This window comes from Mus pahari, chromosome 13, assembly GCF_900095145.1.
Source record: "Mus pahari chromosome 13, PAHARI_EIJ_v1.1, whole genome shotgun sequence".
Lineage (NCBI taxonomy): Eukaryota > Metazoa > Chordata > Mammalia > Rodentia > Muridae > Mus > Mus pahari.
This window is the reverse complement of record NC_034602.1, coordinates 56,783,684-56,800,927: the sequence shown is the minus strand read 5'-3', so window position 1 is coordinate 56,800,927 and position 17,244 is coordinate 56,783,684. Positions and strand designations below refer to the sequence as shown.

Sequence of the window (17,244 nt, the reverse complement as noted above, 5' to 3'; positions counted from 1 at the left end):
TTAGCACTCTTAATTGTTTAAAAATTTTTCACAAATATATTTACCTAAGAAATAAGTCTATGAGTATTATTACTTTTCACACTCCATAAAGCTGCCTATCTAGAACTACTACTGCTCTGCCTACGCCAGCAGAGCGGAGTTCCAAGTGTGTGTGATGCTTGACATAGAAGACAGAAAGGTGGAGAGTTCAAGGCCAGTTGGGGTATGTATTGAAATCCAAGTACAAAACGGCAAAACTCTTAATTAAGTAAAGTAAAGCTGTTAGACTTCCTAAAGAGTTTCCTAGAATAGTCCTCTGTCCCCGCCTGTGCGGCAGAGTGCTGTGCCTGCATGCTCCCTGTGGCTGTTCCATCACAGTCTACCTTCTTCCCTTTAGATGGTGTCTCCACAGTGCTCTTCCTGTATACGTCTAACAGCTCAGGTGCTAGCACACCCACTTTTTAAAAAACTTTTTTTTTCGAGACAGGGTTTCTCTGTGTAGGCCTGGCTGTCCTGGAACTCACTTTGTAGTCCCGGCTGGCCTCGAAGTCAGAAATCCACATGCCTCTGCCTCCTAAATGCTGGGATTACAAGGCGTACGCCACCAACACCCAGCTTAAAAAACTTTTTATGGTGGTGTTGAGGGGTTTGAACTCAAGGCCTCATGCTTGACAGAAAGTAGTCTTACTCACTGAGCCATCTCCCTGGAGTTCTTAGAGTATCTTCTTTTAAATTCTAAACTAAATCATGAAAACGACTGTTAAAGTAGCTGGGTAGTGGTGACAGATCCCTTTAATCCCAGCACTTGAAAGGTAGAGGCAGATAAATCAGTCTGCCAGCCTGGTCTACAGGGTAAATTTCAGGGTAGCCAGGACTACACAAAGAAACCCTGTCTCAACAAACAAACAAGAGAGGAAGGCGGGAGGGGTGGGGGGTGGCGAGAGAGAAAGGGGGGAGAGAGAGAGGAGGGAAGGGGGAGAAAGGGAGAGAGAGGAAGAAAGGGGACGAGGGAGGGGTTACTTCTTAAAGTAACTTTTAATACTTTCTAGTGTTGACAACATAGTTAAATAATTTTTGCTTGTCATTAAGACACTAATCTCTGAAAATAACCTTCTATAAAACTTCAAAGGCAATTAAAGTAACCCTGAAACTTTCTAAATTAGAAATTTTATATGTAAGTATACACTGTAGCTGTCTTCAGACACACCAGAAGAGGGAGTCATATCTCGTTGTGGATAGTTGTGAGCCACCATGTGGTTGCTGGAATTTGAACTCAGGACCTTCGGAAGAGCAGTCGGATGCCCTTACCCGCTGAGCCATCTCACCAGCCCTAAATCAGAAATTTTAATAACAATCCTAGAACTATCTGTTTAAAGTTTAGCTATGTTGAGCCCATTTGTAGCACAAACAGCAGTAAGAAGGGAAGCTGTACAACCCTGCCCAGGGAATGACTGATGAAGTGAACCGCCATAGAGCAACAGAGACAGAGCAGGTGCACCTCAGAGGCATGAGGGCCTGTCTCAAAAGAAAGTATTTCCCATGCACTTTATAACCTGAATTAACTCCCCACAAATAATCCTCAATGCTAAGAGTCCTGGGGATCTAACAGGTCATGTTTCTAAACTACAAATTCTAACATGACTGGACTATAAACTTAGGATCTTATTATCCTGTGAGGATAACACATCTTAAAAATACAATGCAGTTACTATGACTAAATAATGTATGATATTATCTTTAAATAAAGATTTCATATTTTTCTATAAGTTAAAAAATTACTGAAGAAAATGTTAAAAACGACCAATGAAGCCAGTCAATGGTGGCTCACACCTTCAATCCCAGCACACAGGAGACAGGGTGAGACTTCTGAGTTCAAGGCCAGCCTGCTCTATAAAGTGAGTTCCAGAACAACCAACGCTACACACACAGACTAACCCTGTCTCAAAAATTAAACACAACAAAACCAAACAAACAAAACTACCAATGACAAAACTTAATGAAATAATTATAAAACACGCACATGCTTAACACAACTTAACACATATCAGTGTCAACTGGAAGCAAAGCCTCGACTTCTAATTCTACCTACACGCCCTTCAGCTTTAATACTGCCTTCGTCCAGGCTGAACACAAGACACAGAATCCAATGAAAGTCACATGTACGTAACACTGCAGTCAGAGACCATGGGTTAGTATCTGTGCCAACCCATACCAAGTCATGTTTCTCCTGTAAGGCAATTTCTTCTGACATTATTTCTCGTAGTGAAACTTTTTTTGTTTGAGTGTTCCAGTGATCCAGGGTCTCAGGTGCTGTTAAAGTCTTCAATAACCTTTTGCCTGTTTTCTGAGATGATTTTTGTTCAAAATTATCAAGACCAGTGTGTCCAGCCAGCAAAGGATCTATAAGAGTAATATAAAGTAGTGTCACCGATTCAGCAATTAATATACAAATTAAGCATTAGTCACAAGACAAAAGAAAAATGGGATTTTAAAATCCTTTTCAGCCTATAATATGACTCTGAAATTTCAAAATAAACCTTCACATAACTACAAGCAAATATTTCATATGAGCAATGATCTAGGTATAACCATAAATCAGCTCAATGCTTTCCATTCTTTTCCATGTCCCTTTGACTCCCTCCCTCCCCAACAAAACAGTTCATGCTGGGCAGTGAGCAACAGGGAGAGCTGTGCTCAGCCCCTCTCTCCTACTCCTAGAACCGAGGAGAGTAACATGCTGACAGATACTAACAGACCAGAGGATACTATAAATAGCAAGTTACATTCAAAATAAACAACAAAGCACTGAGGTTCACAGTAACAGGAGTTACCATGTAACAGCATCTCTAAGGGGGACAGGCACATCTGATAGATTCCTGTCTGTGAGGAATGAAGAGATAGCAGCCCAGGCGGCCCAAGCAGTCACAGGACCACAACAGCACAGTCACTTCCATTCTTAGGCCTCTCTCTCTCTCTCTCTCTCTCTCTCTCTCTCTCTCTCTCCTAATTCTTAAAAATTTCACACCTTGAGTTTTGATCAGATCCATCCTTCCCTCCCCCTCTCCTCCCAGACTGATGGATTGATGTCTTTCGTTCTCAGCCCAGGGGTCCCTCTCGGTTCTGCTTGAATCTTCAGCCTCCAGTTTGTCCCTCAGCTGCAGCGTGGAGAGCACAGAGGTCCTCCAGGTGCTTCTTCACAAGGGAGGCCCTTCCTTCTTACCAGGCCTGCCACAGCACAAACCACTGGGGACAATATGGCTAAGAGTCATCTGCAATCAAGGACCTTCACCTTGACAGGATTTATCATAAAAGCAGCTTTACCTTTGTAATCTAAGACACTGATATCAATAGAGATGTGAATAGTTGAGTAATAACTCTATATAATGCTATCAAGAAAATAAACCAAAAGTTTTTGAAAACCTTACGAAGAAGCACATTGACATGTCAGAGCACACGAGATACTGCAGCAGTCATGATAAACATACAGTGCACAGCCTTATTTTCCTCTAGGATTCTATTCTGCATCTAGATGCAGTGTTTGTTTGTTTGTTTTTTGGGGGTTTGTTTCTTTTGAAAGAGAGAGAGAGAGAGAAAGAGAGAGAGAGAGAGAGAATTTTAAAAAGCTTTTTTAAAAAGTATTGCAAATTTAAGACCAGCTTTGGCTACAAACTGTCTTACACACAAAAAGGCAAGTTTTTAAAAAAGGATTTCTTGGGCTGGAGAGATGGCTCAGCAGTTAAGAGCACTGACTGCTCTTCCAGAGGTCCTGAGTTCAATTCCCAGCAACCACATGGTNTTTTCTTCATTATATATTTTATAGTCTACAAAACTATAATTAGTAATCATTGCTTTTATTATAAGGAAGAGTGTCATTTTGAAACACAATATTAGTTGGACTGGAGAGATGGCTCAGCAGTTAAGAGCACTGACTGCTCTTCCAGAGGTCCTGAGTTCAATTCCCAGCAACCACATGGTGGCTCACAGCCATCTGTAATGGGATCCAATGTCCTCTTCTGGTGTCTGAAGACAATCACAGTGTACTCACCTAAAATAAATAAATCTTTAGAAAAAAAAAAGATTTCTTGCTGGGCGGTGGCAACACACACCTTTAATTCTAGTCCTATGAAGGCAGGAGCAGGGTAATAATATGTGTGAGTTCAAGGCCAGCCTGGTCTAAAGCAAGTTCTAAGATAGTCAGGGCTACACACACACACACACACACACACGAGGTTATTTTTTCATTTGTAAATCAAAATTCTTGGGGACATAGTGAGTAAAAGCATTTGCTGCTAAACCTGCCTACCTGAGTTCAATCCCCAGAATCCACATGGTAAAAGGAGACACCTGCAAACTTCCTTCTGACCTCTATACGTACACCGTGACATACACACTCTCCATACACACATGCATGCACACACACACACACACACACACACACACACACACACACACACAGAGTTTTTAAATCTTTGGGTAACATATTTATGGAAGTACACTTAGAATAAATTAAAAACCAGCAGTCAACATTTCAATATCAGGGCAAAGTGTAAGTCAAAGATGTTCTTTACCTTGCATGTGCTTGCCTCGAGAAACCTCCTCCTGTCTCTGTCGCTCCTGAACACAAAGACAAGGAGCAAGGATTAGCCAGGGAGGATGCAGTGGCAAACAAGGCTACAGGCTGTATCAGTTCTTCTTGTCAACTATGAACCACTACAAAATTAAGTAAAACAGTCAAACTATGTAAATAAAATTACTAAGAATAGCTATGTTGGCTAGAGAGATGGCTCAAGGGTTAAAAGCATGAGTGGCTCTTCCAGAGGATCCTGGTTCAACTCCCAGCACCCAAATGGCAAACTGTCTATAATTCCAGGGGACCTGACACTCTCATATAGATAGATATGTAGGCAAAACATTATCATACATAAAATAAAGAGTAAAAGATAAAAGGGATATCTACACACACACACACAGGTGTGTGTGTGTGTGTGTGTGTGTGTGTGTGTGTATACCCTACTTAGAGCTCTGGTTTTTAAGATTTTCAGTATTTTTAAAAATCCTGTGTATGTGTATAAAACTGTCTGCATGTATGAGTAGAATGACATGGGGGATGGGGTCTTCATATGAGGAAAGTACCAACCATTACAGATTCTCTCCATTTCTCATGAATCACTTTAGCCAGATTCAGATCTATATGAACCACACAGTCCTCAACTGTTAGAGACCCTTGTGAAGGGAGCAAAAAGAGAAAGTATAACCATTACTCATTGCACATTTGTAGAAAGCACACTCACCTACCACATGCGTAGTAAATTTGTCACTAATTACTAACACATTTCTGTTTACTTGGGATATTTTTATGTTCTATGCTATTGTTTTCATACTTAATTGATACAAGATGCAAAACTTCATAATGAATCTATTTAAGTTATAACATGCCCCAATAACTTAATACATTCCTCTAGCTGAGACTTCCCGTAACAGTATGCTAGGAAATTAATTCCTGCTTTAATCTATCAGAAACAGCACTCAGGAACTCTTTTCCAAAGTTCACTTTTACAAACACATGTACAGTAAGTGCCAGGAAAACCTGCAACATGTTCATGGATATATTGAAATTTAAAATTCTATGTAAACATTCTCTACTTCAAATCAATTGTTTTAAATCCTTTAAAAGCATATTATGTCAAAAACAAGGCACTATTTAAAATTGTGTGACATAAACAGATACATTCAGCCAACAAAAACTTCAACTGAAATAGAAACTATATGCTATTTATACACACACACACACACACAAAGATAATTTACTTACCTGAATCAATACCAACTGGGCCAAATAGCTCATTAAGTTGGAAAGCCAGCTCAGGGGGTAATGCCAGCTCCAGACAGTCTATGGTCAGAGATGTGGCTGTCACTGGAGCAGGAGTCAATACCTCAGTTTTATCCTCTTCACTAACTCCTGCTGACCAACCACTTCCTGGCATTAGATTTTTCTCCATTTCCTGCTTATCTTCACTGATAAATTCTTCCATGTTTGCAAATTTCACATAATCCTTAGGAAGATTTTCATTTTTCTTTACTTCCAAAGAGCCAGTAAGATAAACATCTTCATTTAATTCAGGATCTGAAGTGCTTGTTGCAGAGTTTATAATATCAGATAAATTTAGAAATGAATGAATATTGTCTCTAGTCTCTGTCACTACTAGATTTTTTTCTATCTCACTAACATCTTTAGGGATATAAGATCGTGGAGTAAGTGAAAGAGGCTGCTTAAAGGTGTATGCACCTGACAGTCCAGTCTGACGGTCAGACACTGCTTCATTATTACTCGTGACGTTTACAGCAGCATTGGGGAATACTCTGGTTATTAATTCAGGGTGATCAGGATTTATAGCTCTTATCCCTTCCTGCTCTGAGGTCCCCTTTTCTGGGTTACCAGCAGACTGTGCACTGGTGTTCTGGATACTAATTCCAGGACTAAATTCTGATACAGAAGAATTAGAACCTTCTGAGGTTCCCCTGTGGCTAATAATTTCCTTCAGGTCCAAGCCCATAGAAAATGGCCCAACCTGTGACTCGCTGTATGACTTGGGGGAGCTCTCAACCGCAGTGTCCTCGCACAGTTTAGTCTCAGAATCCAACAAGAGGCTTGTGGCCCAAATAATGTCTTTATTACATCTCTCATATAAATCTTTCAGGGCTTCTAAGGAAAAGGATCCAAATAGTTTGCAAAGGATGTTAAGATTTTCAGATTCATCAGCACTGGTAAGCTCACTTTCTTCAACGAATGTACTTTTATCATGCATTACTCTGTATGGAATTGTTTCTTGAACATTTAATTTTCTATTAAGAGTGAAATCTTTGGGCTTAAACCCATCTAATCTTCCTGTCAACACTCTGACAGAATCTGAAACATTGATTTTATTCTTTTCTATTTTCCACAAGAGAGCAAAATCTTGGGGCTCAGTCTGAGTACAAGTGCCTGTATCTATTCCAGAGACAATTCCAGACACCCCCAATGGAAATTCTGTTAGAGACCGGGGCCCCACTACTCCAGGAAGAGTTGCTGCACTGCCAGAGAATGTAAGGGACAGCGCGTGCTGGCTGTGAGCCACTGGACTCAGGGAGGTTGGATGATGCTCAGGAGCTGTTTGACTGGGCAGCACTTCAGAACTTCGAAGGTTGGAACTCAGCGTCTTCAGTTCTTCAGGACTTGTCCCCCAGTAGGCCTCATGTGCTGGATATAAGGGTATTTCACCCAGGTTGTCATTAGTTCCAAATTCTATGCTGGGTTCACTTAAGTCAGTTTTTGGCATTCTCGGTCTGTGCTCTCTCGGAGCTAATGAAGCAGAGGAAGGCCAGTCGCTCACAGCGCTGACTGAGGTTTGCTCGGTACTTCTGTAAGGATCATAGTGATAGCTACTGGGCACTTCTGAAAGATCAGCGTTTCCATGTGAAGATCCTTGGGGCTGGACAGGATCTGTATTCACAGATACCCTAGTATCTAATACTTTGTGGGACTGCTGGTGGTTACATTTTTTGTCACTTTGTACAGATAAACCTTTTTCAGTTTTCCGGTTCCTTTTGGTTCTCTGGCTAATTGTCTTATCAACTGGCCAGTCACCAACAAAATTTGATTGCTCTTGTTTGGGGATTTTTTCCAAAGATGACTTGCCTTTTTGTTTTCCAATGGTCTTTTTCTTTCCTGCTGTTCTTTCTTCCAGTATCTCAGGAGGTGAGGAGGTTTCACTTGGAAGTGTGGCTGCACTTGCACACTCGCAGGCTTCTTGACTATCCTCAGCGCAGTACCCATCTGATGATGCTCCCTCCGCAGCACTCCATGCATCTGCTTCAGAATGATCTTTTTCAGACATCGTCTCTTGTTCTTTCTCACTTCTATCTGTGGCTTGACCTTTGCTTTCAGGGTTAGGAAAATAGGTTCTCGGGGCTTCCTGAAAGAAGGGGCTATGACCACCATGACTCACGTCACCCAACTCCTTTCTTCCTCTGTTTAAACCAGGACAAGGGAGCTGGGGATCACGCGCAGGTGACACTGCTTGTGTGGTCACCTCAAGGGTCTTCTCTTCCGTTAACTCTAAGTGCTTCGGAGACACAGATGAGACACTGTCTTCTTTTGCAGAGCTAATAGCTTCACTGTCTCTTAGGCTACAAGACATTTCAAATGTGGTAAGAAAGTTTGCTCACAGTGCGATTAATACTATGATTTAAATTAAAGAATCATGCAGCCAGACAGCACTTAGCATTTATTCTAAATATTTAAAATTACACAAAAATTATGAAACTGGGATGGGGATATATATAACTCAATAGTAAAGCTCAGAGGCAGACCAATTGCCCAACAAACGTGGGGCCTTGAGTTCAATCCCCAGACTGATGGAAGAAATAATGTTAAGAACTAATCTTAGCCAGGCGTAGTAGCGCATGCCTTTAATCCCAGCACTTGGGAGGCAGAGGCAGGTGGATTTCTGAGTTCGAGGCCAGCCTGGTCTACAGAGTGAGTTCCAGGACAGCCAGGGCTATACAGAGAAACCCTGTCTCAAAAAACCAAAAAAAAAAAAAAAAAAAAGAACTAATCTTAACCTTTCTCTGAAATAGCACAAAATATAATTCTTTACCAACAGGAAACACCGTGTGAAGCAGACACAAGCAAACTCATCAGGTTGGACAGTACCCTTCAGCTGTCAGTCACAGTGAGACATGTTGACCTTTTCAATGAAGGTTCTAATGTGCTAACAGAGAACAATATCTTGCTGGCTTCCTTCACATCCACAGCTTATCATATGTTGCTGTGGGTCTACATTTCCTACAAAGAAAGTTTTATTTCTCAACCTGTAGGTCTCGACCTCTGTCGACCCTTCCACAGGGTCACCTAAGACCATTGGGAAACAGATGTTTACATTACAGTTCCTAACAGAAGCAAAATTACTGATATGAAGTAGCAACAAAAATAAGTTTATGGTTGGGGGTAACCACATGAGATGTACTAAAAGGTACAGAAGCACTGGGTAGGTTGACAACCACCTATTTACGGGATCTCAAAACCAATACTGTCAGAACATAGTCCGTGAATCAAGCTATGTGAGATCTCTGAGAGCTTGTGAGAACAAATAAAGTCTTGTGACCTCTCTTCCTCCAACACATGGGCTATATATGGAATGGGCTTTTGTGCCCCTCCCACAAATGGGAGTGGTAAATAGGAGTGGGCTTACCCATCATGTGTCTATAATTATTATTCAAGAACAGGTTTACTCTATGCAACTTGCCCCCAGAGTGCCCTCAGAATACAAATTACCTGGTACCCTGAATATAAGCTGCTACTACATGAGGCTCCAGTCTGCCTCATTTTTAAGCTCTGCACTCCCAGGGTCAAGTTACTAACTAGAGCAGTAACACAACATAATTTTCAGAATTAAGAAAAACTAAAGAAGCTGGGCGTGGTGGCGCACGCCTTTAATCCCAGCACTTGGGAGGCAGAGGCAGGCAGATTTCTGAGTTCGAGGCCAGCCTGGTCTACAAAGTGAGTTCCAGTCTACAAAGCAAGTTCTAGAACAGCCAGAGAGACACAGTGAAACCTTGTCTTGGAGGAAGGAAGGAAGGAAGGAAGGAAGGAGAGAGAAAGAAAGGATTCTTTCTTTGAGGTAGGAAGCTCTCATTTAAGATGTCATCTATTAAAAATGTTTTAAAATCATCCTGAATGTTAGTTTCCAATTCATAGTATTATCCTTTCAACTTTAACAATTTTTCCTTATTCAGTTTGTCAAGTTACCTTCCTTTATCTTAGGAATTCTCAAAGACCCAACTCTCCCATTAAGTTTTCCAAAGTAAAATCATATCTAACACTAATTGAATTCTCTATGTGAAAACTTAAAGAGTACATTCACTAAAACATTAAAAAACAAAACAAAACAAAACAAAACCAAAAAACCTGCCAGGCAGTGGTGGTACATGCCTTTAATCCCAGCACTTGGGAGGCAGAGGCAGGCAGATTTCTGAGTTCAAAAAACAAAAAAAAAACCTAAGAATAAGAAATAAAAATAATGTTGATGTATACAACAAAAACAATGAAGAGAAAAGGAAAATCCTCAAAAAAAGACAAGGGTATTTACTATATAACTGCAGATCACAAACCCTCAGCTCAAAGGGAAAAACATCACCTTTCACATGACTTCTTACTTCTCTTGCTAGCATCCTCAGCTGACTTCAGGTGAAACTGATCAAATAGAAAATAAAACCTCTTGATTTTTAGTTTATCAGCGGTGATTTTAAGTCTTCAAAGCTATCATTAAAAAAGAAACCATAGCTTCACACTGCATTTTTTTTTTGCATGTATTAGACTTTAACCCACCTAGAATTCCTGTCGTCAGAAGCGTATGCACACAACTCGATGCGCTCGGTTTTCTCTGGATCGGAAGAGCTCATGATTATCGGCACAGAGACAAAGCGCTGATAGTGCTCCAGCATTCTTGATATCTTCTCTTTGCTCACTCCATGGATATTACGTCTGAAAAGTCCAGGGAAGAACCAGGTGGGAAGAAGGTTGACAACCAAAAAGAAAAGAAAACAAAAGAACACACCAAGTCCAGAAGTCCTTTTCTGCTGTGCTTGGAACTGAACTCAGGGCCACACATGTGGAAGGTAAACACGTTCCCACTGAGCTATGTCCCTAACACCATCAGTGGCACGTCTCATGTGAGACAGGAGAGGACGGACCTTGCCTTCACATTCGTGTCTGTCTAGCCTGAGGGCATTCCCGTCCCGTTTGGTTTGCAAGGTTTGTTTTCATTTGTTTGAAGATGTGGCCTTGCTATGAAGCCCAGGCTGTGATGACCTGAAACTTGTGATCCTCCTGCCTCAGATCTCTGAGTGCTGGGATTACACCACCACACCCAACCTAGTCGGGCTCTTTAAATTGCACTCTATTAATTATACTATATATTTCTTCCAGATATCCTTTATTAATTCAGGAGAAAGAATTCAATGACCTTAGAAGAAGTTGTTCTAAAACTCTGGAAAAAATTCATAAAACAATGATTGTCATTTAAAGGTTTTGATTAAGGATTAAAACTCTGAGCAGTAAGTATTCCACTCTAGAGACTCTGAGTAAATACCCCCAAGTGCCTTCCTGTTACAGTAAAACCAGATCCCAACTAAATTAAAACAAACACATTTTATTACATTTTAGGTTCAAACAATATTTTTGAATTCCTAGCATATTAAGTCTCTGGATGTCCAAATATGAAGTTTATTATTTGCATTTCCAGTCTTGCTCGTTCATCTGTGTTTTTGCTAGTGAACTTACAGTTAGTTAACCCAAACATGGACATCTTTAGGTCTCAGGCTGAGGGTGTTTTCTGGGTTTGCACTGCCAGGAAGTAGGATAATATGCTTTAATCCCCCTCGGGTTTGTTTCTTAACGAAAGCATCTCAGTTGTAACCTCTTAACTTAGTCTGGATTCAAGGCTTTATATCTGAAATCCAGGGCTAATATTATCGTTTGCCTCTTGGGTAAATATGGCTTTCATATTTACCTACCTCGATCTTGTCTGGTTTCATATCACAGAGAAGCAAAGAGATAGAAAATATGAGAGAGGTTAAGAAACATAGACATAGAGGCCAAAGCAAAAAAAGGTCTAGTATACCACTGATTCCAGTCTGAAGAAGAGAACAGAGAGATGGGACAAAAGCAGTTTAAAGATAAATGCTGAGAATTTTCTAGAACTGATGAATGACACCCATGTCCTGATTTCAGGAGTCAAACAAAATAACAGAATAAGAAATCCGTAACTAGAAACATGTGCTAAAACTGTCACTCAAAGGAAAAGGAAGTGAGATTAAGCTAGAAATTAAAAAATATGGCTAGTCATATAGATAGAAGACTTAGCAACAGTGATAGAAATAAAACATAAATGTTACTTTCAGCAACAGAAATTAGCTGACAGTCCAGAATACATAAAGTAAGTGTCTTATAAGAATGAAGATGTTAAAAATATTTGCAAAGGAAAACTTAAAAACAGACTCTTACTGTAAAGAACTTACTGCAGACAAACTCTCAGATTAAAGAAAGGTCTCTGCTGCAATGGGAAAATGAAGCACAAAGAAAATAGTTGAGCAAAACCAACAGTTGTGTATAAATCACATAATGATATCATGTACACTCATGAGGAACCATCACAAGTGGGTTTAAAAAGTCCTTGTGTTTGTGATTAGGAAGGCAAAGAAAATGGTTTTACTTTAGAGTTAAGCTTTGCATAGTGAAACATGGGAAGTGGGCACTAAAAAATATAAATAAAACATATATAATTTAGAAATTATTATAGAAGAAAACAGACTTAAAATTTTACCTAAATTTTCTAGAATATGATGAGAGAAAAACTTCACACAGTTTTTTTTTCTCATAACAATCATAAAAGTAAGGCCTGGTGGCACATGACTTTAATCCCATCACTTGGTAGGCAGAGGCAGGTGGATCTCTATGAGTTTGAGGACAGCCTGGTCTACATAGTTGAGTTCCAGGTCAGCCAAGGCTACACAGTGAGACCTCGTCTCAAAAAAACAGAAACAAACAAAGCACTAATCATAAAGAGGGGAAAGAAGCACCAAGCACAGGGAGCACTGAGAAGGCAGCCCCTGTGTGGCCAGCAGAACACCCAGAGGGGCTGAGAACTACGGTATCTGCCTGATGTCCTAACCCTGAGAGTGGAGGCAGGAGAATCAGGAGTTCAAGGCTAGCCTGCACTACAGGAGACCCCCTCCAAACTTCTGTCCCCTCTCTCACACACACACACACACACACACACACACACACACACACACACACACACACACAGAGGAAAGCCAAAGTGAACAGAGAAACAAGCCATCCTGGGCACAATAAATACATAAACATTAAGGATATTAAAAGGTTGACAGTAAAAGTATGAAAAGAAGAAAATTCTCCAACTAAAAATATTAACTAAAAGTATGCTGGTACAGTTCTATTAATTAAACAAACCAGACTTCCTAGCAAAAGCTACTCTTAAAGACAAAAGAAAAAAAAAAATCACTGGGGAGGGATAAAGTCCAGTTAATTAGGGTAACGTCAAACAAACAATACGCCCTTAGGAATTTCAATAACTACCCTCAAATATATAAGTGGACACGGGTGGGATAACAGAGACTGATGGGCATTATAGCAAAGGGACTCACACACTGTCTCACATTGGAAGAGTTTGTCACCATGTCCAAAATTTAACCCACAAGACCAACCAAAAGAAAAGCAGGCACAGAAAGTACAGACCCCGCTGGGCAGCAGAGTTGCTAAGTATTACTAGAGAGCATCTAAACACAGCATAACCACCTCGGGTGGGTCAGTGTACATGTTGTGTTGTATGCGTGCATCTAAACACAGCATAACCACCTCGGGTGGGTCAGTATACATGTTGTGTTGTATGCGTGCGTCCATGCCACAGCATGCATGTGGAGGTCAGAAGACAATTTACAGGAGCTAGTTCTCTCTTCCCACTGTGTGAACCCTAGGGATCAAACTCAAATCCTCAAAGCAACTCAAATCCTCTGCCTACTGAACTCTCTCACAAGCCCCCAGTACACATGCTCAGTAGGCAAGAATGGAACATTTAAGAAGGAACTATTGAGGCTGGCTGCAGTGACACAGGCCTTAAACTCCAGCACTCAGGAGGCAGTGGGAGGCAGATCGCTCGCTATAGTCCCAGGGCCTCCAGGACAGCACAGTGAGACATTGGAGGGAAGAAAAGAAGGGAAACTATCACACACGGGTCACACAATGTAGCCTACTGCAGGTGAACTGAAAATCCACAAGAAAAACATCCACTGGTTTGGAAATTGTAAAACATAATTCTCAATAACCAAAAGCTAAAAGAGAATATTCAATTATAATGCAACTTTACAAATAAACATGAAAAATGAAGCACTGTACACTAAACCATGAGGAAAATAAAATATCAGGGAGAGTTTGAGCATCAAATGCTCATATTATAAAAATGATCTACACCTTCAAGTAAAGATTTTTAAAACAATAGAAATAAGCAAAATATATATTTTAAAACAAAGAAAGTAGAATAAAGAAAACCATGAATGAATTAAGTAAAATAGAATACAACAGAAAAGAAGACCAATCAAGCAAAGAGCTGTTTATTTATGAGGGGTCACTTTGAAAAAAATACAAGCAAACCCAAACCTTATCATTAGTGAGGGTAATGAGGAGGGACACACACTGTGAACACCCTGAAGAGAGACCTTGGCTGCTTACACCGTGGACATGCAGACGCCAGAGGAATGTAACTGTTAAAGTCTGAACTTTGGTGTGATGGGGGACATTCCAATTGAGAGGAAATACTTCTCAATTAGTTTACAATACCAAAAGCAGGTAAGGTAGGTCAGGGAGGGGAACCCCACTCATCTACACAAATGCAAAAATTCCAAACACAATATAGGAAGGAAACCAACCCAGTAACATGAAAAAACAATTAAGAGATACTGGATATGACATGCTGCAACACAGATAATAAACCTTAAAAACATTTTCAGTGCAAGACGCCAGAGAAAAAGACCCCACGTATTCACTGTATATATACTGCCCAGAATAGAAAAAAAAAAAAAAAAAAAAAACCCTAGAGAGGAAACACAGCAGAGATTGCCAAAGAGGGAGGAACTGCTGGGGTATGACTTCTTTGTGAAAAGATGAAAATGTTTCAGAATTAGACAGTGGTGATAGTCACACAACACTGTGACTATACTGAAGTCAGATTGCCCTTTAGTTTGTATTGAATTAGTTTAAATTATTACAAAGCAACTATTCTAAAATTAAATCTTCAGAGCACTAAGTAAAAAACAATGTATGTTCATCCCTTAAAAATAACATTTTTGGGCTGCTGAGATGGCTCAGTGGGTAAGAGCACTGACTGTTCTACCAAAGGTCCTGAGTTCAAGTCCCAGAAATCACATGGTGGCTCACAACCACCCATAATGAGATCTGACACCCTTTTCTGGTGCATCTGAAGAAAGCTACAGTATACTTATATATAATAATAAATAAAGCTTTGGGCCAGAGCAAGCAGGGACTGAGTGAAGCAGGGAAGACCAGAGCAAGCGGGAGTGACAGGGAGCGAGCAGAGGTCCTAAAAGTTCAATTCCCAACAACCACATGAAGGCTCACAACCATCTGTACAGCAACAGCATAATCATATACATTAAATACATACATACATACATACATACATACATACATACATTTTTAAAAGCAGCCAACACTCTCTAGTACTCTAGAAGGCACAAGCCCTGCCTTCAGTAGACACATGGCTCAAGAGTACCAGCCCCCAGGGTCTTTCCTAGTTTTACATATTAACACATATTACAAGGAAGTATACAACTGATAACATAAGACAACTGGAAACTCCATGGCTATTTATTATTAAATATAATAAATCTCCCAACTCTTCATAAAACCAAGGATAAGGGCCATCAAGATGGTTGACTGGCATAGGTGCTTGCTGGAAGACCTGATGATATGAGTTTAATCCCTGGAGCAGGAGAGAACTTCTTCCAGAAAGATCATCTCTGACCTTCACACAGGGCCGTGACACACTCACATGCACATAAGCATACACCCATGAAAAGTAAGCATCTTAAAAATAATTATTTAAAACTGCTGAAAACATTCACAGTACATAACATTACAATTTTTAAGTGGACAAGCCAAAATCTAATCAGTTTTGTTTCATTCATCGTGTATAAAGGAGGCTCACTGCTGTAGAGAAGCCAGCTCAGAAACCCCCAGGCTTTACCTCGCAAGCTCCTTCGGCTTGAACTTCCACCATGTGTCTGGCTCCCGGAAAAGGACCTTATATTTATGCTTTTGAGACTGTGGAAAAGACAAAAAAGGGATGTAAATGATCTTTCATGAAATTAAATGCAATTTTATAGACTATCGCATTAAAAATGTAACAGCCCCCCTGGTGATCTGGTCAGCAGGATGAGCTGAACAAGCCTCTGCTCTCAGCTCTCTGCTAAAGAAACAGCAAGTGTTACTTCGAGGGCCACTGCATTTGAAATAAAGTTTCAAGTAGCTTAGACTGGCCTTGAACTTGCTTTGTAGAAAAGCTGGAATTACAAGCACACACCACCACACCTGGGTCTTACTGAGAAGCTCTGTCTCCTGTGAGAAATACCCAAATTGAGGAAGGGGACACATTCATTTTGTAAGGTCACAGCTAAACTTCTATGCCTCTGGCTGCTCTGTCCCTCATATCTATAACAAAGCCATCCCCTCAGCCACACCAAGGAACAGCCACACCCTCCTTTTCACTCAATGTTACAATGTAAAACCTGTTGCCAACAACAGTTTATTCCATGTTCCAGAGCCCTAGTGTGACCACTCCAGCCATCTTTTACACTCGTCCTTCCTCAGGAATCCCATCTCGGGCATCATGATCTTTCTCTTCAATTAACTCCATAATATATAAATATTGTACACTCATTTGTCCCACTGTATTCTACTTTCCATACACCAGCAGCTATTTACCAGATCTCCTCAGGAGGCAGAGGCATGGTCTCTCCCGGCTCCTCAGAGCACCTGACACAGCCCCGACTCCCTTTCCCCTGCTTTCTCCGCTCGCTCTGCGCGCTTGCCTTTGTCCCCATCAAGCAGGCAGGCAGGCAGGCAGTCTCCAGGATTGTTTTCTAAGGCTAGCTAGACCTTTCTTTTCATCCACACCTCTGTACAAAACGCAGTGCCTGAGACCTGGGCTTTGATCTAATTTAACTTTTGACCGAGCCTCTCTTTTTATCCAAGTCTGTATGAAGAAACAGTGAGTCTGACACACTGTGAGAAGCATGAGTCTCTTATACATTTCTGAGTAAAGTTAGGAAGAGACAAGAAATCAATACTGGCGAAGTAGTTTTATATTTTCAATCACATGAAAAAACAAAAATTGGATATAGCAGAGTATTCTTTTCAGCACTCAAAAGGCTAAAACAGACAAATCAGATCATGAGTTCAAGACCAGCCTGGGTTATGAAGTGATATCCTAGCTTGGGGGAGAGAGGGGAGAAAGAAAGAAAGAAAGAAAGAAAGAAAGAAAGAAAGAAAGAAAGAAAGAAAGAAAGAAAGAAAGAGAAAGAAAGAAAGAAAGAAAGAAAGAAAGAAAGAAAGAAAGAGAAAGAAAGAAAGAAAGAAAGAAAGAAAGAAAGAAAGAAAGAAAGAAAGAAAGAAAGAAAGAAAGAAAGAAA

General features: G+C 40.4%; 1 protein-coding gene across 1 annotated transcript in view; it reads right to left on the bottom strand.

Annotated features, from left to right (window-relative positions):
* Positions 1-17,244, bottom strand: part of N4bp2 (NEDD4 binding protein 2) — a 66,258-nt gene that overhangs the window by 13,348 nt on the left and 35,666 nt on the right. The window contains exons 8-13 of the mRNA XM_021210316.2: positions 15,801-15,877; positions 10,346-10,501; positions 5,792-8,145; positions 5,117-5,202; positions 4,548-4,593; positions 2,192-2,379 (exon numbers count right to left, since the gene is read on the bottom strand). Coding sequence (XP_021065975.1) covers positions 2,192-2,379; positions 4,548-4,593; positions 5,117-5,202; positions 5,792-8,145; positions 10,346-10,501; positions 15,801-15,877 — 2,907 coding nt within the window. The remainder of the gene's footprint in view (positions 1-2,191; positions 2,380-4,547; positions 4,594-5,116; positions 5,203-5,791; positions 8,146-10,345; positions 10,502-15,800; positions 15,878-17,244) is intronic.